This window comes from Scomber japonicus, chromosome 13, assembly GCF_027409825.1.
Source record: "Scomber japonicus isolate fScoJap1 chromosome 13, fScoJap1.pri, whole genome shotgun sequence".
Classification (NCBI taxonomy): domain Eukaryota; kingdom Metazoa; phylum Chordata; class Actinopteri; order Scombriformes; family Scombridae; genus Scomber; species Scomber japonicus.
Window position 1 is genome coordinate 11,669,923 of NC_070590.1, and position 21,858 is coordinate 11,691,780.

At 38.2% G+C, this 21,858-nt stretch overlaps 2 protein-coding genes across 4 annotated transcripts in view; one reads left to right on the forward strand and one right to left on the reverse strand.

Annotated features, from left to right (window-relative positions):
• The first annotated feature begins 3,113 nt into the window (after positions 1 to 3,113).
• faxdc2 (fatty acid hydroxylase domain containing 2) lies at positions 3,114 to 19,304 on the forward strand. Its single transcript, XM_053332389.1, has 9 exons — positions 3,114 to 3,196; positions 5,675 to 5,715; positions 7,959 to 8,053; positions 8,874 to 8,977; positions 9,842 to 9,963; positions 13,201 to 13,406; positions 14,048 to 14,153; positions 14,565 to 14,731; positions 15,792 to 19,304. Exons 1-9 carry the CDS (start codon positions 3,172 to 3,174, stop codon positions 15,946 to 15,948), a joined length of 1,023 nt encoding a protein of 340 aa, XP_053188364.1. The 5' UTR covers positions 3,114 to 3,171; the 3' UTR covers positions 15,949 to 19,304.
• larp1 (La ribonucleoprotein 1, translational regulator) overlaps positions 17,469 to 21,858 on the reverse strand; it is a 54,635-nt gene continuing 50,245 nt past the window's right edge. For all 3 annotated transcript variants that reach the window (XM_053332372.1, XM_053332373.1, XM_053332371.1), the window contains exon 21: positions 17,469 to 21,289. In XM_053332372.1, the coding sequence (XP_053188347.1) occupies positions 21,071 to 21,289 (219 nt within the window). In that variant the 3' untranslated portion in view covers positions 17,469 to 21,070. The remainder of the gene's footprint in view (positions 21,290 to 21,858) is intronic.

The following is a 21,858-nucleotide window of genomic DNA, read 5'->3' on the forward strand; positions in this document are numbered from 1 at the left end:
CAAATTATATGTAACTTTTTCAAATAGAAATGTTTGTAATCATAACAAGTTTAACCTGCCATTTCCTCAAATTTACTGACTATGTAAAATCATTTAAATGGCACAATTTGGCCCCATTTATGATGTATAGTGACATTTTATGAGTATGTTTTTTCCCTCCAGTATGTTGAAATAATTGTCGCTATTAAGTCAATATCAAAATTTTTGCAGCGATAAAAGAGTTACATTGTACAACAATGCTGACCTCTTGCTGTTGTCTATAAAAACATAAAATTCAAAAATAAAATATAGAGCTGTGGTAGTTAGCAGCATATACATTGATTAAAATTCATTTAAAAATCACTATACATATACAGTAAACTTAAGAAGACCCTAAACAAGTAGCTCATTACATGATAGACCACAAACATATAGACCAGTCATTTGTAAATCTTTTGGCAAATCATATTCAGTCACAGTTGGCATGTGTGTGATTAATTGAATAACTTCTGCTCACTCACACTGAGCTGTCAGGGTTTTATATCTCCCCTCTGGCACCCCCTATTGGAAGAGATGAGATGGGACTCGAGGGTCAAGACCCCTGATGACATAGAAAATCATGTGTAAATAAAACACTATCTGTTCAGAAATACATTGTCCCAGAGAGACTGTAGTGGTAACAGAAACAATGGGGTTTAACTTTCATTAAACAACTTTCATTTGAACTACTTTAACTTGTGTGTCAAGTGTGAAATAGAGGATAACCATCTTACAGCACAAAGAATGACCTTTCACCTCTTTTGTTCACCAGCAAGTTGCACACAGTGAGTGTGATGTAACACAGTCTGTCTTTCATAATATAAAATGACCATCCAAAGGTGCCTTGCAGCATGTGTCATAAAAATGTGCCATAAATGGACAATAAAGACGTTAGTACATATTCGCCAATAAATCTCCATGTGGATAAGAGAAGGTCCAGAGTGAAGTGATGAGTACTTTAATAATTTCTCTACATTTATTAAAGAAGGTCTGACCCACACTTCAGTTTAGCCCTCGGTGGGTGTTAAAAGTCATATTAATTTTACATAATGGCTATGGTGGACTGACCCTGTACAGTAATAATGACTGATAGTGGAGCTGCACGTTGCAGCAGTAGACAGGTCTGCAGGTTATCTTGGACAGGCTGAGAGGTCAAGGAGACATCATCGACAAGGAGATGGCAGACAACAGGGCATGTGTGTGTGTGTGTGTGTGTATGTGCAGCTTGTATAGTCTCACAGTCATCAATATTCTGATTGTGTAAAACAGCAGTGGTCATAAATATTACTGAACATGCTGTTCAGTAATTTTCCAGTAAGTTGATGTTTAAACATTTCTCACGTTAAAAACTGCTGCTGAGACTGAGTTAGACCTCAGAGGCCAACAAATATCAGACATTTCACAGATGAAACCAGATAAAAGATGATCTTTCTAGCTGACTGTCAAGTTCAAACCAGCCACACTAGTGTATTATAAGCAGTTAGTTAACTCCTCAAATCCCAGTTTTCACCGTTCATTTCCCTTTATGTATTTTTAAGGTGGTAAAATTCTTCTTCTTCCACACTGTCTGATTGTATCATATGTGCACCTTTTTTATGGCTACATTATTCCATCATATTAAGAAATTGGCACCATCTAATGATCTGGGTGTTACTGCAAAAGAAACTATACACATTCCCCCAAAAGTCAGCCTGACATATTATATGGTTTTTTGAGGTCTCTAAATTTAAAATACAATAAATTAAGAGGGAGGTAAACATGTTGTATAAGATCAGATTTATTTGACGTAGTAGTAAGTAGAAGGAATTCAATGTGGTCCGGATGTCAAGGAAGAACAATAAATATGAACATTAAACAATGAGCATAAATACAAAAATAACAGTGTAAGAAATAAAGGGACAGTAAAGTTTGTGTATGCTTTCTACAGTCTGCTATAAAATCCTTTATTTATGTAGCACTTTTCAACTTTACAGCTTTTCAGCTTTTGTTTTACAGACACGAGAACAGACAAATAGAAGGGGGAAAAAAAGAGTAAAACATAAACATAAAATACATATTAAATAAAGCAAAATTAAATTAAATTAAAACTAGATCAATTTAATACCAATATGAAACTAAAAAAAGCTAATTTACAAAAGTTTTAATATAGATTTAAGAGAGGTTGTTTGTCTAATTTGTGCTGACTCGTGTTTTTCAATGGACTGTTGCAACAGGAACACTGCCCCAAATGGTTTGTTGATTTATTTTAATGCATTTAATAATTAAACACTTTTCAGATTTTAATTTATGTCACATGTCCGGATTTTCCAGTTCCAGTTTATTTAAATCCTCATTTAGCTGAACATGACTCATATCTGGTCTGTGTTGCACTTGGATGATCTCGAAAATTATGAGAAGCAAATCTGTTCTGGCCAAACAGGCAAAAGTTGAGGAATTCAAACATTAAAAAAAGTCCCTTCCGGTTTATGAACTTAATTTCAGCAGCATGCACTTTTCAAACAGCACATTACAATCGTGGTGTAGAGGCCGGATTAGATCAAACAAATTCATATTCATTTGGGATTTACACCAGCCTTGTATTTATATTGTCATCTGTTTGAGGAAAACTATAAAAAACTAAAAAAAGTCAAAACTATTTGTCTCACACTGCTCTATTGTTCTTCTGAAAATAAATGGTGTACATCAGATTGTAGTTGATACAAAGTGAACAGCAGGCTATTGTTTTCTCTTCCCTCTTGTTAGTAAGTTTTATATTCCCCCTCCCCGGTAAACATGCGGTTGAATCCCACCGCAGTCAACATCCTCCATGCTGTGTTTCAACCTTCACCTGAATGTATGTGGCCGACTGCAGGAAAAATAACATAGGTTCATGTTTTGATGGTAACTCTAGATTTGCGAAAGATCTCGCGAGAGTTATCTTTTTTTTTTTTTAAACCGAAAACATGATCTTTCCCCAATCCTAACCAGACTTTAACCCCAGCGTTACCACATCTTACAAGATAATTATGTACAATGCCAACAAATCTCGCGATAGTTTCGCAAATATAGGGTTGCCGTCAGCTGACCTAGGACGAGCCAATCAGAAGTCGCACACCGTTGTAAATAAACGCATGTGAAAAAGCTGCAGCAACGACAGAGAGACAGAGCTGAGACATGACGGCGAAGACGAAGCACAGCGGTAAGTTCATTGTTTATTTCACTTGTTAACATATCGATAACTGTAGTGGTGTCCAGCTGACTGTATGAAGGCAGCACACAGTCTAATGTGTGTTTCGCAATGCTACTATTGAAGAACAATAAATAATGAGTTAACACAAAAGCAATAGTAGGCTAGTAAAAAATATAGAGAAATAATAATAGTACAAGAGTAATATTGGTGTTGATTGATAATATACCTGAATTTGATATTGGCACAGATTTAAAGTGAAATGTGCATACTTGAACTGTAGTAGTAGTATACATGAAATACTAAAATATGATAATATATTAGTTATTATTAATTATAATATTTAATAATAATAAAATGTAAAACTGAAATCACAGTGTCAAAGTCTTGTTTACTCTAATCAGCAGCCTAAATAAAATAAAAAGTGAAGGAGTGTTTATGATTCACACACATTTGAAGTAGTGGTAGTTTGTCTAAAAAACATAATTTCTGTCAATTAGGCATCTGGCCAATATTGTTTAAGCATGAACTGTGATATTCCTATAAAGATGTTGCACTGAAGCTGCAAAAATGTGTTGCTTAATTCATTATTTGATGGACAAAAACGGTTTATCTGCAATTCTGTCAATTCAAAATCATCGTCAGTAACATGCTATATACAGTACACATTAATGCATCATTAATAATAATGCAATTGTGTAATATATAATGGTAACATTCACACTGATACTTGTCAGAGTACTTTAACATTTCATGCTTTAAATGTAAATACTTATGTACAGAAATATTTTGTAGTATTTATTTTTACAGCATGGTATTGATGCTTAAGTAAGAGATATTATACTTTATCTTTATACTGAAATACTTTTTCCAGCACTGCCATTCAAACATCTCTGCTGTCTGTATTTCTTGTTTTGCCAGCTTCAGTCTGAGTACATTTTTGTTACTTCTTTCCCTTAAACTTTCTATTTTTTGCTGAATTACAAACAGAGAGTGGATGTAGGGCAGGTTATTATCCCCAAGAATTTAACTGAAAAAGTGCACACTATAAGGATGTATTATAATAGGATTATTAATAATCCCTCAGCTGTAAATTTTGCCCCTGGCTACACGGCACTTAGATGATTAATGTACCACAGAAAGATAAAAAGCAGTTAAACAGAATAAATTCATTGTACTACATTTGACATAGTTTTATTAATTCACATTTTTGTGGTAAAGTAGCCTCAGCAAGTCTTATACATGATGTACTGAATTACATGTAAATGTATTACTGATGAATAAATTGGCATATATTTCAAAAACATTGAAAGTGTTTTACAACTTGTTTGTGTGATTGACATAAACTCACTCTAAATTATGAAATTAAAGATTGATTTCCTTAAATTTAAACTTCAGTTTTGCAAGACAGCTTCATTTTAAAATCAATAGCAGAATCTTTAATCATTTTGGGACAGGACATGTCACATTTGCTCTCCAAATGATCAATTTAAGGATACATTTTGAGGATTTTATTGCACTGAAATTATGTTTTTAATAATTAACTGATGTGGTTATCCTCTCCAGTCACACTTCCCCTCTCCTCCCCCCTCTTGGAGTTCAATGACCAGATAAAAGAGCTGTTCACTGCTGATACCAAAGTTACCTCTAATTTTCTCTCACCTGAACCCCCCTCAGCATCCACCGCCACCTGTTTTGACACAATCATCGCAGTTACAATACCCACTGCCTCTTCATCCTTCACAACAGAATCAGACTCACCCTCTGTCTCCACAGCCTAATTAAAGCACAGCATGTCCAGCTGGCTGTGTTCAAAATGCAGCGAGCTCCAGCTGATATCTGAATAAATAAAAATGGTGAATCTGCTAAAAAACAGGAAGCGTCCAACCTGTTCTGCAAACAAAAACACACTAACTCTAGCTTTATTAAACGTCAGGTCTTTGACAGGAAAAACAACTAATCACTGATTTTATTATCAAGCACAATCTTGATTTGATGTATTTAATTGAAACATGGTGAGACCAACATAACGCTGCAGCTGTTCTTATCGAGTCAACCCCTCCCATCTGTGTAATGACTTCCTCCAATGAAAGCATCATTAAAGCAGCTGTCTTATGGACATTTCTTTTGAATATGTGGCTCTTCAGCTGAATTCCTCCTCTTGAGCTATGTTCCTTAATATAGACAGGCCACCTATATACTGTGCAACCTTTTTGATGACTTTAATGAGCAGCTGTCAGTGATTTTAACGTCCATGTTGACAATCCCACTGAGGGACTAAAGAACTGTGTTGTACCCTTGATAATTATGGAGTGACTCATTTTATCTGTCTTATTCTCTTAAAGCCTGTTTGTGTTTTCTATTCTCTCAGCCCTTTAATGACTGTTGCCTAACCCCATCAAATACATAATATAGTTATGTAGCTGCTCTAGTTCTACCTGAAAAATAAAAGCACATTGTTTACAGTGTATTTTGTTATTGTGTTTACAGACGCGATGGGAGCTGCTGCAGCAGGAAGCGGCAGCAGACAGGTAAGAACACGGCACCTTTACAACAACATGCTATGCTATTACCATAATACAATAGTGCAGGTGGGTGATCAAACACAAGCAGCTCAGCAGCTGCAATGCAACAGTATACAGTAAGTCACAGTAAACACAGGCTCAACATTTAGATGATCTGATATGTAACTTGTTTTTTTGTTTTCTTGGCTATCCTCCTGCTATTGGTGGACTATTACCTAGAAAAATGGAAAAGAATATTTTTATAGTCCATTAACTTTGTACCCAAGTGTTTATTTTATTAGAAAACAGACTTTAACCTTTCTATGTTGCCCACTGACAATATGATTCAAATTTCTTCCTCACCACTACCAGCACTTTTTTATTGTAGCATATTTATTAATATTGAAGAAACCTTCAGGTATGTAAAACCTGCAATAAAAACAGCCTCCCAATGCTCAAGGAGCAAATCCTTCAGAATCCATCAACTAGTGTTGACGAGAAAATCCTTTTGAATTGCTGTGTCAGAAGCTCTTAAAGAAACCTGAAAGTCTTGTATGTGTCTTACAGTGGGTAATCATAACCTGCTGTGTCATCTGTCAAGTGTTTCCTTTAAATTATCCTTTAAAAATCTCAATCTTGCATCAGTCCTGTAGTGATTTATCAGTTTCTACATCTGAGATTTTATCTATATTGACTTTCTGTAAAGCACTACTTAGTAGCACATATAATTTCTGTTTAAAACAGTTTCTAGATAAAGTTGACTTGACTTGTCTTAACACCAAAATAGTTTTCTCCTGATTGCGTTGTTGTTGCTATAGCTTGTGGAGACCTGCCCTCTATGACATAATGGTCCTAAACACAGGCTTGACTTGAAAAGTTGCTTTTGCCCTGGGTCAAAATACAGTACCCTGAATGGAACATAAAGTGAATGGAAAAAAGAATGTGAAAAATGTGTTTTGATCATTGACAGTGAGGTGACTGTTATGTTCAGACATGGGGAAATAAGTGAATACCGGACACTGGGAAGTATTTACAATTAATTTGTGTTCTTTTGGACATTTTTGCAGACACCACTTCTTAGGGATGACATAGGTAATACATGTAGTAAATAAAATGTCCTCCTCCATGTATAAATATCTACATCTGTAAGATGTGTTTGTGGCTCTAAAAAAAGAGAACAGATAGCTGAGCACTGAATCCAGCACAACATTGTTCCCACGGTTGCCATGGCTGAGCTGAGGTCAGCTGGGGTAAAAGCCTGGGTAAAAGCTGGCCTTTTAGAAGGTCTGGTGAATGTGACATCAATCCCCAGGCTTAATTCCCACTGAGTGAACTGATCCACTGTTAGGAGTAGCAGAGCAGGTGGACTCAAATGAAGGAGACAGCAGTCCATAGGAACTGAAGAATCAGTATTTATTTACTCAACTTGGGAACAGAACTCAGGAGTGCAGGCAAAGCAAAACTGAACAAAGGATCCATCAACACTAAACTTAAAACCTGAAGCCTATTGCACAAAACCTAGATAGTGGATTAAGGTGAGATTTTCCAATTATCCTGGATTTCTTAATTCTGCTTTTGTGTAATAGCACTCACGGCTTAAATACAAATTACATTGATGACGGGATGAGGTGCAGGTGGAACATGAGAACAGGAAAGGAGCTGATAGGCCAGGGGAAAGGGCAGGGCTGACGAGCCTGATGCAGGACAGGTGTGAAGGGAGTAGCAGGCTGGTTATGCAGGAGGGAAAACACAAGGCAAAACCAAAAACACAATCCTGTTATATATCCAATAAGCCCATCTAGGAATATAAGATAAGATATTCCTCTTATTAGTCCCACGATGGGGACATTTACACATGATTACACTTAAATGTACAAGTACACTATAACCTGCATAGTCTTCTTTACCATTTCTTGATGACGGATTTAGAGGCTTGTTTTTGTTGCTCTCCTGCTGCGTCATTTCTTTCTTTCTTTCTTTCAGTCACACCCTCTCCATCACAATGCATTATCTTTGTAATCCCATAGTGCTAGATGCCTCACCCTTATTAAAACATAAGCCATCCAAAGTATTGTAATACAGTGCTTTAGAAATGCTTGAAAGACAATTTGTCTGGTTTAGCAACAGTCTCAGTGTTGTTTTAGAGACCTTTCTAACACCATAAGATGTTTTTGTGGTAAAAAGCTGATGTAACTCTACCTCATGTGATTGCACAGTATCATAACAAAGAGACATTCATATACAATTGTTGCCTTTTCTCTGTCTTGTAGGGCCCAGAAGGACTGTGGGACTCCGTGAAGAAAGCTGTGTTTGTCATCGGATCGGGAATCTTATTCCTGGCTGCGTTTGGCAACTCGCTGACATGGTAGGATCCCCTTACAAATTATTACCATAAAACAAACCAACAAAACTTGTCCTCAGATGAACCCTGAGGAGTGGTAGTGGCACAGATGGTTAGATTACAAAGGGCAAGACATGCAGAACTAAGAATGGAGCAGAAAAGAAGAGAACTGGATGGGAGGGGTCAGGCAGGACTGAGTGGCACTGGGCCAAGTAGGACTGGGCAGGACAAGATAACAAGAAAACAGAGGGTCTAAGAAGAGAAGATAGTAGGTTGTGTATTTGAAAGTACACAATAGTGTGTTATGAAGGTTTTCACTAGGTGGTTTCTAGGGTGTTCTGGGTGTTTTGTTTGGCAGGGTATTTGGTAAGGCTAGGTGATTCCTGAAGTCTTACAGGACAGTTGCCCAGGCATTATTAGGTGGTTGCTAGGTGGTTAGTAGGACAGCTCTGAGCTCTTGCAAATTTATCAGGAATCAGGTGTCAAAGACCAAGAGTCTGTGAGAACGGGCACTAAAACCAGGTCAGAGAAAGTGCCATGCAGCTAGATATAAAGGGTACATCTTTGAGACTAACCTGCAGAGGTGTGGTTCATTTAATTTCATTTTTAGAGAACAATGGAGGTCTACGGCACAGAAGAACACATTATATCAGGCTTTGGGTACACACAAAGTGGGATGAGTTCAGTGTTGGTTTGTCTCTGCATGAGATTTGTTGACAATAAGAAGAGTATAACAAATTTCCAAATTTCAAATGTGTCTTGTGCCTGGTGTACTGTATGTTTTTGGGTTTTTTAACCATATAAGAAAACAATCTTGTGAGCTTGACACCAATTTTTCTTTCAGGCATTTTCAGAAGTTCTGGGGAGCTTCAGGAGATTTCTGGCAGAATTTGTGGACCAAGCTCTACTTGAGGTTCGAGGGTCATGAAGCATTTTTGTTCTACTGTGGTAAGAAAAAAAGGATAAAAAATCAATCTGTTGACGAACATTTTGCAACCAAATATTTAGTTATTGCAGCTTCCTAACAGAGTCAGTCTTTGTCGGGCAAAGATCAAACACAACACATCTGTTACTTACATTACAAAAACTTGCTTTGCATCAATACATCATCGTGAATATCAATCGTTTATTAGAATCTGAGTTATCACAGTCAGGGGAGAGGTTCATACTAGATTTATTCAATTTTAATAATGTAGTTTGAAATTAGATTATATGCATGATTTCATCTCCCTAGAGAATCATGGGTGTGCACAAATGGGTATTTACCCTGATTTGGTACCAGCCACAAATGTAGCACATGTTCAACTCTGCATAGTCATGATCTCTGGTGTCGACTTATTCACTTTTATAATTCAGACATCCTGCTGTTATCGTGTCATGTATTCTACAATCAGATATTATCTGTGTAGGACATTATGTTCAAGTCTAATATGATGTGTGGAAGTGTAAACAGGTAAGGCGTTTTTCAAATGATGTATGATAAACCAATAAAGCACAGAGCAAGTGCAATAAAAACGCCTCATCGAGTTCAGTCAATTCTGCCTCCGTAATAATATGAATTACCCTTTATAACATTACATACTGTACAAATATAAAATATACAGGCTTTGATATGATATGCCTGGTGTGCAGATTAAGAACAGATTTAAAATAAGTTTGAAACCATATTTTACAGCATATTGTCTGTTTTTGGCTTAGGCCTCTCAAAAAGCTGCAGTATTTATCTTTTCCGCCTTTGCTGAAATCCTTAGGGTCAGGTCAGCAGCTGTCATGTTGTCCCGCTCTGACAGTGGGCTTTTTTTTTCTCAACAGGGACCATGTTACTCCCAACTATTGCGTTCTGGGGGACGAATGCTCTGCTGCTATTGGTGGACACCAGTGGTAAACCCTCCTTCATCACTCGCTACCGCATCCAAGTGGACAAGAATAACCCGGTAGGCTCCAATCTTACACTGTTAATGTCGTTATCAGCTGTTTTGTCTGTATCCTGTTTTGATTGAATCTGTGAGTGTTTGCTCCAGTTTCACCTCACAAGGATTTCAGGCTTCAGTTATTTATTTATTTATTTTTACATATCTACTAGTATTGATATGCAAATGACTTTTGCAACCTGCAGCCATTCTATTACTTATACCACCATTGATATTATTATACGTTTCTTTATGACCCAGTTTAACCTCAGACTGCGGCTGTAATGTGCAGCTGGTTCTGAGTAATCGGAATAAAACTTATTTTATGACATTTCATGCAGTGAAGGCTAATATACCCAAACCATGATCTTTTCATAGTTCAAGTAAACTAGACATTAACCACAGCGTCACACCTTAAAACATCATTATTGTCACTCCCTAAAGTGTGCGAAAATATCACAAAATATCATGTGAGGGCAGCAGTGTAAAATACAAAACAAAAGGAACTGTAAAAATACATAATTGTTCATCAAGTGTGGAGATAATCGTTCATTAATCGTAATCGAGGTTAAAAGTTCAATTAATCGTGATTTAGATGTTTGCCATACTCGCCCCCGCCCTACTTGATAGAGTTCATCTGCTTTCTTAATGAGCCTGAACGAATGGATGAGTAAATGAATGGAACAAATTAATAATTTAATTAATTAATCACTCCTGTGACTTAAAAATATTGGAATAGGCTTAAAGTTTGATAGACTTTTGGTTGACGAAGACACTTTTTGTTAATAAATCTTTTTTAATGGTCTTTTAATAGAAAACAAGCTGTCAGACATTATTTTAAAATACAGTAATAGTCACTTCCCGCATAGCTGTTTTCACCAGCTGAACAATAATAGTGTGACAGATTTTTTTATATTAAAGCAGCTATTTAATTAGTCACAGACATCTCGTGATTATGAGTTGACCGACAATAAAGTTTAATGAGTGCATCGCCCTCAGTGTTGCTGATCTGACGTGTCCACTTCAATCTGACCAAAGTCTCCTCACTGTGTTTGATTAACGGATGTTGTTGGAAGGTGCATAGATAAAGAGAGACATTACTGATAACCACGGCAGGAGGTTATGCTCGAACCAGTCAATGGTCAAACAAAATAACTTTTCAGTGAATTTACTACAGTATGTGATGTAGCATGTCAAAAGTCTCTTCGTCCAGCTTTGTCTGTTTTAAATGAGATCATCACCTTTTATAGAGTGACATATCATTTCTGTTTGATCTGATGTCAGGAATAAAATTTACATTATCTAAAATAATCTCATTTTATCTGTGACAATCTGCTGGATCATCAAGTGATTTCTATAGTCTGTCCCTCTGAGAAGAGATAACGTAGCTGACTGAGAATAACCGTCTAATCCTGAGTCTTATCAGTTAGAAACAAAGCCAAGGCGGGCTGATAACACAATTGGTATAAAACCAACAGCAGGAAAGTGTATCCCATGCCCTGATGGCTTTTTCAAGTCTAGTTATGTCTGAAAAGAAGAACGAACACCTAAATGAATAATATTTGAACACACTCATGTTCATCTTTTCCTAATTAAACTAAGGGTTTTCACTTTGATTAATGTCATTTAAAGTATTTTACAGGCACCTGCTGGTTACTGATTATTTCAATATGAGCAAAGTAAAAAAGAAAGAAGCAATCAGAGACATGAAACTTGCTGGTAACATCTCATAAAAGGCAGTATGACATTTATTTGTCATGTTAAAGTTATTGTATGGTGATGCAGATGAGAGCAGAGCAGTACACTCATCATACATACTGTATATGCGACACACTCTCATACTGTATGTGTTCAAGACATATTCTTATGTCACATGTTGTGTGAACACATGTATGTGTATATATGTGAACTTTTGCACTGTTGCAACATAGTATACTTTTGTAATTACAGGCGTTTATCAGATTAGAAATACAACAACTGACTACACCTTCAAGACATTTTGACATCACAATGGGAGAAGCTCAGGTGTAAATAATAAATCAGAGAGCTGAAATTCATTCAGCTGCTTCAGTTTCAGGTTCCTGGTGTTGTGCATGTTGGCTCACTGTCACACTGTCATAGTTTACTGGGACATTTAAATAGAACGAGCTATTGTTCATTTTATATTTAACAACACCTGTGCTTTTACTACAAGTCTATGACAAGTCAAATTGTCAGCTTTGAAAAAGGCCTTTTTTTCTGAGGGAGTTTTCAATCATTTCCATCAATCATTGGCATGCACTGGGTCAAACGGCTCTTCGGTCATCACAAGGCCACACCAAATCTTGGTTTAGAGACTGTCTCCCCTTGAGATAGTGGTAAGCAGTGAGTCTGCTCCTATTTAGGGAAAACAGGAGGCATTCTGATAGTGTCGCTATAGCGGCCGAGGTCAGATATGTGTTTGACTGTTTTCCCTGAACGGGGTAGAAGTAACTGTAGTCAGAGGTTTGATATAGTGTTGGATGGAGGACAAAGGTCCTGAGAGGTGTCTAAGCACTGTTTTGTCTGTCGACCAGTAGACTAAGTTCTGTATGTTGTAGATGTGTTGGATCTGCCCATATTTGGGCATGGCTCAACCTATGGCATTATCTGTGTGGTTTAAAGTCTATCCCTGGAGGACATAAACTTCAGAATTGACATATGGGCTGCATAATTAAAAATCTCTTACAGTAGACATGTACAAATACAAAACAGAACTGTACTGTACTGTAACTGTGTAAAAGTTCATCTGTGTACACTTCAGACACATGTGCTTACACAAACATACAACGGTCATGACAAGTCCATGTGTTCATGGCCAGGGTCCAAAGTTTAGTGGATAAAAAGTCAACTTATATTTACAGACAAACTTGAGCTGTTTTTAAGCTGATACAAAGAAGTGTCTGTCTGCTTGTTTGCATTTGAGTGAAGATTATCATTTAGAAACTTCTTCAGTTCCAGTATTGATGTAAACACAAGATAAACTTAACTACTCTAGTTATGGGTAGATTCAGATTTGTCACATGCCATGACTATTCATAACAGCATAGCTTTCCATTCCTCTACTTAACCCACCACACCAACTCCCTGTTGTCTCATTAAGCAGCCAGATGGTTCTTGTGTCTCTCAAGTTTTCAATTGTCATGTAAAATAAGTATTGCCACAGAAATGCTGTTTGCATATTTCTGTTATTATATCCACATTTGACATTTCCTTTGTTGTTCAAAACCTCCCTCCATCTAGGTGGATCCTGCTAAGCTGCGCCATGCACTGAAGTGTGTCGGCTTCAACTGGATATGCATCTCCGGGCCCATGGTGGTGATAGCTTACCACCTGATGAGCTGGAAAGGAAAGCCCTGTGGCCCTGAGCTGCCCACCTTCCACTGGGCCCTGACGGAGCTGGCTGTCTTTTCCATCGTGGAGGAACTTATGTTTTACTATTCTCATAGGTAGGGACAGGATCGAGAGGGAGGAATGAGGTTTATGCATGTTATCAGGATTCTGAAACTGAACCTTACACCCCTGATTTTCCTACTTTAACATGTCAGTATATCTTAAGTGATGGGGGTCAGTCAACTCAAGCATTCAGACAGCTCCAGATGTTAATTGACTAACAAGAAGTGTATCTTAGACACTCATTGAGTATTTTGTGTACCAGAGATAGTGTGTCAAATTTTCAATAGCAATTTGTAGCCACAGTAGCAATGCAGCTTCAAGGCAATGTTGGTCCATCAGTCCACCACTTAGTCCCAGATGGGAGCATCTCAACTATTAGATGGATTAGCATGAAATTTGGTTCAGAGGTTTGTGTTTCCCAGAAGATGAATCCTATTGAATTGAATCCTGAGGTTGACATTATTGATTTTGTACATGTCTTGACAACTATTGGATGGATTGCCATGAAGTTTGAGTCACAAACCTTAAACAATACTGCCCCTAAACATCCTCTCATTGTGAACAGTGAACATCCTTCTCATTGTGGCGTTAGATAATGTGCAGTTGATTAATGGACATCAGAGCTTAACCATGCATCAGTGGATAACTGAATGTTGACTGTGTGTATTTTGATCTTCACCCTCTTCTCTCTCAGGCTGTTTCACCATCCCAGCCTCTACAAGCATTTCCACAAACAGCACCATGAGTGGACTGCTCCCATTGGAGTCGTCGCCATCTACGCCCATCCTCTGGAGCATGTGGTGAATGACCCGTCCTTCTTTTCATTTCATTTTAGTTGTCAGACTTTAGTCAGTAGTTTTGCTGTGCCATAAAAACACTAGCCTTTAACTAATAAGTGCTGTAAGGTGAGGATACACTAAATGATTTAAAGAGGAATTAGATCCCTGGATTGGATAGTGGAGGCTAGTCATAGACCACAGGTTGTGAAGGTTGGCACCTCTAATGCCACCACACTCAATGGGCCAGATGCAAGAACCACTCGTACGGGTAGATTCATTCTTAAACGCTTAAATCAGTAGTTGTTCATTAGTGGTTTGGATTTTTTTTAAGTCTTCTTGTATGTTTCTATTTGCGCTTCTCTAAATTCGTTGGATTTTAAAATCTTCCTCGGAGAATATAAAAACCTGAGTGTTCTTCTTCTTTGCTGTTAGCTCTCCAACACGCTGCCAGTAGTAATTGGGCCTGTGCTCCTGGGCTCCCACGTGAGCACTGCCTCCATGTGGTACTGTCTGGCTCTAATCAGCACCACCATCTCCCACTGCGGATACCACCTCCCGTTCCTGCCCTCACCCGAGTTCCATGACTACCACCACCTCAAGTGAGTCTGCCTGTCCACTCTGTGTCCCAAAAGTACTAATAGCTAATAATAGAGAGTTTTTTGTATTGATCTTTTGAACTCAATTACTGGACAATGTCCTGAGTTGTGCTTGTCTCAAAATGACATTGTTTAAAGGCCCATTTGAGACAAGTACATGTTTAAACTGTGGTGATCAACAACAAGAAATATAGCAACTCTTGTAAAAATCCTAATGAAAGCCGGATGTGGTAATTTTTAGCTATGTTGCTTGACAGGACTAAACAGTGTATTTGTTGGGAATTATTATAACCGCAGATGAATACACATTTGGTGCTCTTTGAGTATTAACAGCAGCAGGATGATGCTTGTAGGATTTCCTGATCGTCATGAAGGAAGATGTCATGTGTGTTGCTCATTTAAAGGTCCCATATTTTGAAAATCAGTTTTGATTGTGTTTTTTGTTGTTGTTGTAAAATAAAAGCTGACAAAGTGCAGTCGCTATTCCTCCAGCTCTCCACAACATGTCCTCCCAGTTTTACAAGCCAGTTATAATTTGATGCTGTATTTATGTCGAAACCGGATAACCAAGCTAATAAATTGCATAACTAGCATATTTTTGTGAGGCTGTGCAGTACACTGCACAGCCTCACAAAAGAGAAAAATGTTTTGGACAAGGGGATGGATTTTATTTTTAGAGACTGTCCCGAGTCAGTCTTTTCGGGTATACAGCACATTTTAATCAGGGGCTAGATGACACTGTGGTAGTATCCAAATTCCTTTTTTGCAAGGATCTGCAACTTGCACTTCCTTTTTAATAGTTTTTGAGCAACAGGTGAGGAATAAACTATATCAGGATACACAGACAGTATTTATGCCTTATTGATTTTGGTCTTTTTATGGGATTTGTTGACAATAAAGAAAATGACCACTGTATCTTTTAAGTATTTTTTGATGAGTCCGATATGTGAAAATGGACAAAAATCAAATATGGATCCAATGTGACGGTTTCTTCATTTCATTCTTGTTTGTAGATCATTGTTCCCTTTTTAAAGATGTACTCACATGTTCCTCCTGGTTTCAGGTTCAACCAGTGTTTTGGCGTGTTGGGCGTGCTGGACAGGCTCCACAGTACCGACACCAAATTCAGGCAGACCAAACAGTATGAACGCCACACCCTGCTCACCAACTTGACTCCGCTGAACGAGAGCATCCCCGACACACCCAAGAAGGGCCAGTGATGACTTTGTGACCTCTGACATTTATGTTCAGCCCAATCAGTCTTTAGTGACTGTTCGATTCTGATTGTTTTAATCCAGAAAACCTGTTGCTCAGTTTTAGACTCTGGTCACTTTTTTTGGTGCACTTTATCACACGTGCAGTTTTACAAGTTTGGCGTCCAAGTTCACTTGACGTGCAGTCGACTGCCACTTTGGTTATTTTTAACCTGATTTCATCTCATGTGACCTTGTCAAACTGTTATTTTTATTTTATTTGTTGGAAAGGGTAACATATATTTAAGCATGAATTATACATGCGGTTTATTATCTTTGTTCCAAACCATCATGGAGAAGTTTGTCATTGGTGCATATATCATAATTTGATGACTTTATTCAAAATTAGAGGCTAATAGTCATTTTACAAGTCACTAGTACTCAGAAGTATTTCATTTACTGGACAGTTTCCTGCTGTAGTAGATTTAATAACTTGAACTATGATAAGCTTGACTGCAATGCAATGATTAGTCAATTAAGCTTGACTGTAATGCAATGATTAGTCAAATTGACTAGTCACTCAACAGAAAACTAATCACTATGTTGATAATCAACTCATTTTATTTTTTTTTAAACAAAAATACTTAAGATTTGTTGGTGCAGGTTATTGAATGTTAAGCTTTTCTGTCATATATACATATATATATTAAACTGAATCTCTTTGCATTTTGGACTGTTCGGATCAGACAGAACATTTCATAAACCAAACTATAAAATGTTGAAAACATTTAAGCAGTTTAATCTGATAGTGAAAATGTTGAAGACTGAACACTGTCATAACCTCCAATGTTCAGCCCAGTTACCTCCAGTTAATATTTTTCTCACCTTTTGACACACAAGCAGCTGCCTTTTTTAGGGCTTGTTGGACTGATTCATCACATTACATTTCCACTCATATTTAAACACATCTATTCTTATCCTGTCTCCATCTGATTAAACCAAAATGTGGGAGGAAAGACTGAGATTTCACTAACTTGTTTAAAATGTTAGGACAACAACGACCACTTAACACTTTTCTTTCTTTACATGAATACTAGAGTAAACACTGTATTTTAAAACACATGAATGATGTAATGTATTACACATTTTTGTATTCTATGTAGAGTTTAATAACAGCACAGTTCACCAGTCCAGACTCTTCTGCTGCGTTCACTTGTGGCTCGGACAGAAGAGAATCCGTCTTCTACACCAAAAAGACAGAACACTTGCACTTTTCCTTGTGGCAATGGGAGAACAGGAACATACCGTTGAATGTGTGTATGTATTACAGAAGGCCTCAGTGGTGTTTGTATAAGAAATTATTGTTGAATTAAAAACAAACAGCTTCTACTTTGATTCTGTGTTCAAGTTTTAGCTGGACTGTTTAATATTAAAATATTTTTTGAAAAAGATATGCACTTCATTTCTTTCTTGCTGTGGGGTCAGGACACAAAACATTTCTCTCTCACACACACACACACACAGAAATAATCACTCAGCAGTCAGGGTTTGAGGTTTTTTTGTCCGTTTTGTGTTTTTTTTCTTTATTAAAGGAAAAGCATAATTACTACAAATTACAAATAACACTAAGCGAATCACATCAGCCTACAAAGCAGATATTATGAATATTAAATGTTATAATACAAGATCTCATTCAAGTATTTTACATTTTTCCATTTTATATATTTTTTTGTTCCTTTTTTCCTTGTTTTCATCTTTTTTTCCTCATGACAAGCCTAAGATATTGTAATGTAATGAACTATTTTAATGGTTCATATACAGTTATTTCATATTCATATGGCTTTATGGAATTTTGTCCTTTTTTCAGTCTCCAGACATCATAACCAGCCATATTCCTCTCAGCAACATCACAAACCAGTAGGGCTTCTTTCTCTTTGTTTTCTCTTTTTCTGCTCCTCCCCTCCCGTCCCACATCCATCGTTCATCTCTTCAGTGTCCGGCCGTCTGGCCAAGTCCATGTAAAACTGTCAGGCAGAGGCCAGTGCCCTCTAGAGTTTGTTTGGACAGCTAGCAGCAGTTCTATGCTGATAGAGAAGGCTGAAAACTCCCACACCACCTGAAATCCCCCCCCCCCCTCCCAAATGTCCGGTGACAGGTGATGGCAGGTGGTCACATTAGAGGGAGGGATCATGTGACTGTCCTGGGGAAGAACACCCCCCCCCTCTCTCTCTCTAATGGCAGTCCGCCAATGTCTGCAGCCACACACCAGCTCACACATCAAAGTTTTTGGGAAATGTGTTTCCTTTTCTCAATATTTCATAGTTCTAATTTTTTTTTTGTCTTTCAACTTCCAGTTAACACTTTGATGCATCAACTGTAAGCCTGTAAAAATTGATCCAAATCTCCCTGAAGATAAATCAACAAGACATTAAAAGGGGGCAGAAAAGAAAAAAAAAAAAAAAACAGTACAGCTTTGCTTGCATTTTTATGTTTCCAACAAATCTGGATTTTGAGGAAGAAACTGAAAAAATAGAAACACTGACAAGACAAAGTGACATCAATCTTCTCCACTCTGCTGGAACATCAACCAACAGACCAAAATTATTAGAATGGAAAAGGACTGAAAGAAAAAAAAAAGAAAAAACAGGCACAGGTGTTCATTCCGATTAGAACATTTCAGGCTTTTTCCAAACTCAACTCTTTCCAAATTCATTTTCACACATATGACTGCTGTTTGACTAAGCTAAAAGTTTGTAACAAAAATTGCAGCATGTCAACGATAAACGGGTCATTTCACCGAGCACCTGCGTATCCATTTATGTATTAAGACTCTACATTTCTTTGTGTGCAATTCAAACCTCAAAAAATCTAATTACTTTCATATTTTTAGACTTTGCAGAAAACCTGGAGGCTGCAGATTCATTAATTAGTTTGTTGGAAACACTGCTCTCCTCTATGTTGGCAAACATCTTTACTAAAAGAAAAAAAGAGCAAAATTAACTGATTTCAACATGAAATACTATAACATTACAGATTTTTGTCTTCGCACTGAATACCTGTTGACCCCCTGATGTCAACTTTCCCTTTTGTGTTGTGAACTATGTTCCCATTTCTGAAATCTACAGATGTTTTGGCAGCCTGACACAAACCTCACATCCATCATAACAACAATGCTAGAAACACTGCAAATTGAAATTAAAAAGCATAAGATAATTATGAGACCATTAAAAAAAAAAGAAAAAGAAGAAACGTTAAAGAGTACGTACACATGTAAGGCAAATATATAATCTGTCCTATAAACAATAAAACAAGTAGCAGGGAGCTGTGATCACTTCTCTTCATCTGTCAAATTCACATTTACATTAGTGGAGGGAAAAAGAAAAGATTTCTCTTCTACTTGATATCATCGAGTTGGATAAAGATTTAATTATCCAAACCAGACTATTAGAGTTCAGTTGACTGTAGGAAGAGTGACGACTGAACAGAGTGAACAAACAATCCAGTCTTGAATTTATTTGTCCACAGCGAGGCAAGACATCGAGCTGTGTGTGTGTGTGTGTGTGTGTATCATATCCAGCTTGCTCACGCTGCTACATGAGTACCTATGTGCGATTACACCTGTCAGTGTTCATGCCTGTAAGCTGATGTGTGTATGTGTGAGTGTGTGTGTGAGTCAAACAGAAGACGTGGGGAGCGCCGGAGGCTGAATCAGCCTCTTTGAGCAGCGGGTCGGCCGAGCAAACTTCTTTTTTTTAACAGCGAAGCCGGAGACCAAATGTCTGAGCCTCACTACAGCCCGGCCAGCGTCTCCACCCAGAGCACCTGCGTCAGAGAATGACGGCCCTCCTCGTAACCATCGGTTCTTCAAGTAATCCAGATAGATGATTCCAGTCCTGTAGCATCACTGATGGTCGACTGATGGATGGATGTCAAACGGATGGATGAACGGATGGATGCAGCTCGTGTGACAGGGAGGCAGAGCGGAACAAAAAAAAGTCAGGAAGCACCCAAAGGGAGATCATGTAGGAGAGCTTAAGGACCCTCCGGTCCAACTCTCCACCCCACTAAAGTGTTTTTTGTTTTGTTTTTTTCGGGGGGGGGGGGGGGGGGGGGGAAGGCGGAAAAGTTCCGAGAGGTCGAGATGTTTCAGCACAAAAAGCCACAACTTGCAAACACAGGGAAGAATTACAGAACTTGTAACAGACCGAGTGACACCTGGAAGACAGTTCAGAAAAAGTGACGGAGGAGAGTGAGGGGGGTTTTGGCAGACACGACACCACCTAGTGGCCTCTGCTGGAAACGGTGACTGGATATATGGTTGAATTCAATGCTGTACAATCGACAATAAGGTGGCGGGCACAAGTTAGAAGCAGTAAAACCATTAAAATAAGGCAACTTTCAATGATCGTGTCCATACTGAGGGATTGTTACAAGTCTCTTTTTTCCTCTTTATCATTTGGTTCTTTAATATTTTCCCCCTCAAAGTCCAGCCATAAAGTAAATCAAATAGTTGTAATTTTTAGCCTGAGAGCTAAGAGCACTCGGGGGCTCTGCGGATGGAAATGTCAGTCGCTCGGTTCAAACCACTTTGGTCCGGTTGGATGTCGTGAGCAGCGCGGCCTCTAGCGGGCTGCTAGCAGGGCTTTCACAGATGCTCAGCCTTGTTCAAATTATTTCCAAGTCTCCAAAACCGCCACACGCCGAAGAAATAATAATCATAAATCTGAGATCTGGGCAAGGAATCAGATATCTTTCAGCCAGCCGGACAGTGACGATCAAAGAGGGGTCCCAGTGACAGAGAGGGGGGAGAACATGAAAAAAAACAAAAAATCCAGGATAGTAAATGACCAGTAAACCATCCACCGTGTGGACTGGTTTGTAAAAAATAAAATAAACGTTTGACACCTCTTCCATTCCTTGCCTCATTAAGACAAAAAATATTTTTCTCAAAACCTTAAAACATATTAATAAACTGTGCCATTTTAGTTATTTTTCTCTCGCATTTCTCAAAAAAACTGAAAAAAAAAAAAAAAATTTCATGCTTGATTGAAGAGCAGGATGCCCCCCTCCCCCCTCCTGTGGCACAGAGAGAACCGGCGACTTGCAGACGTGTTTGAGTTGATCCGTGTGTGGCGGCGTGTTTGTGGAGTTACTTCAGTGTCTTGGCATCTGGTGCGAGGTCAGCGGCGAGGGCTCTCTGGCAGGCGGGTTTGGCATCATCCTTGGCTGAGGGGCCCTGGGTGGTGAAGGCAGGGCTGGGTCCTGAGCTGGCCTGGCTGTGGGGTCGGCTGGAGGGCAGAGAGGGGTGCCGGCGACGACCGTCCCCGCTGGATGAGTGTCTTCTGCGGCCTCCGTCCTCCATAGGCGGCTGGAAACAGTACAGATTAGATAGCAGCTCGTTTTCAAGCACAAACACTTTTAGAAACAAAGTAAAACAAAAACACCATGTACATCTTGTGATACCCGGGTTTATCAAAATAGTTTTTTTTAGGACTCCAAACTCTCATGACTCAGAAATATATGTAGCATTGTACACTTTTATACCTTGTGCTGTCTAGAGCAAACAGCCTCAACCTATCAAATATAAAATCAATTTCAATCAATCAAATGGAACTCAGTAACAATCTACCTTTAAAAATTTCAATTATCTGCTATTAACTACTATAACTATAAATGTTTCATCTGTATTTTTCAGGCATCTATCTGAGCTGTGTATTGGCCCACTTTTCACTTGAACTTTACATGTTAACTGTGACCTGAAGCTCCTTTTTACACTCTAAGTTTATCTTTCTTCCATTTTATACATGTAAACATTATATGTGGATCTCTGTCAAAACACAGATGACCTACACTCAGTCCTGTGCCTGAATGCATCCTGTTCTGACACTGACAGAGCTGTGTCCCTGCTTCTACAAAGCGACCGGTGTAGAGACAAAC

Coding starts and splice junctions, on each gene's coding strand:
- faxdc2 (XM_053332389.1), top strand. CDS start 3,172: ATGACGGCGAAGACGAAGCACAGCG. Junction 3,197..5,674: donor GGCGAAGACGAAGCACAGCG/GTAAGTTCATTG, acceptor TTGTGTTTACAG/ACGCGATGGGAGCTGCTGCA. Junction 13,407..14,047: donor ATGTTTTACTATTCTCATAG/GTAGGGACAGGA, acceptor CTTCTCTCTCAG/GCTGTTTCACCATCCCAGCC.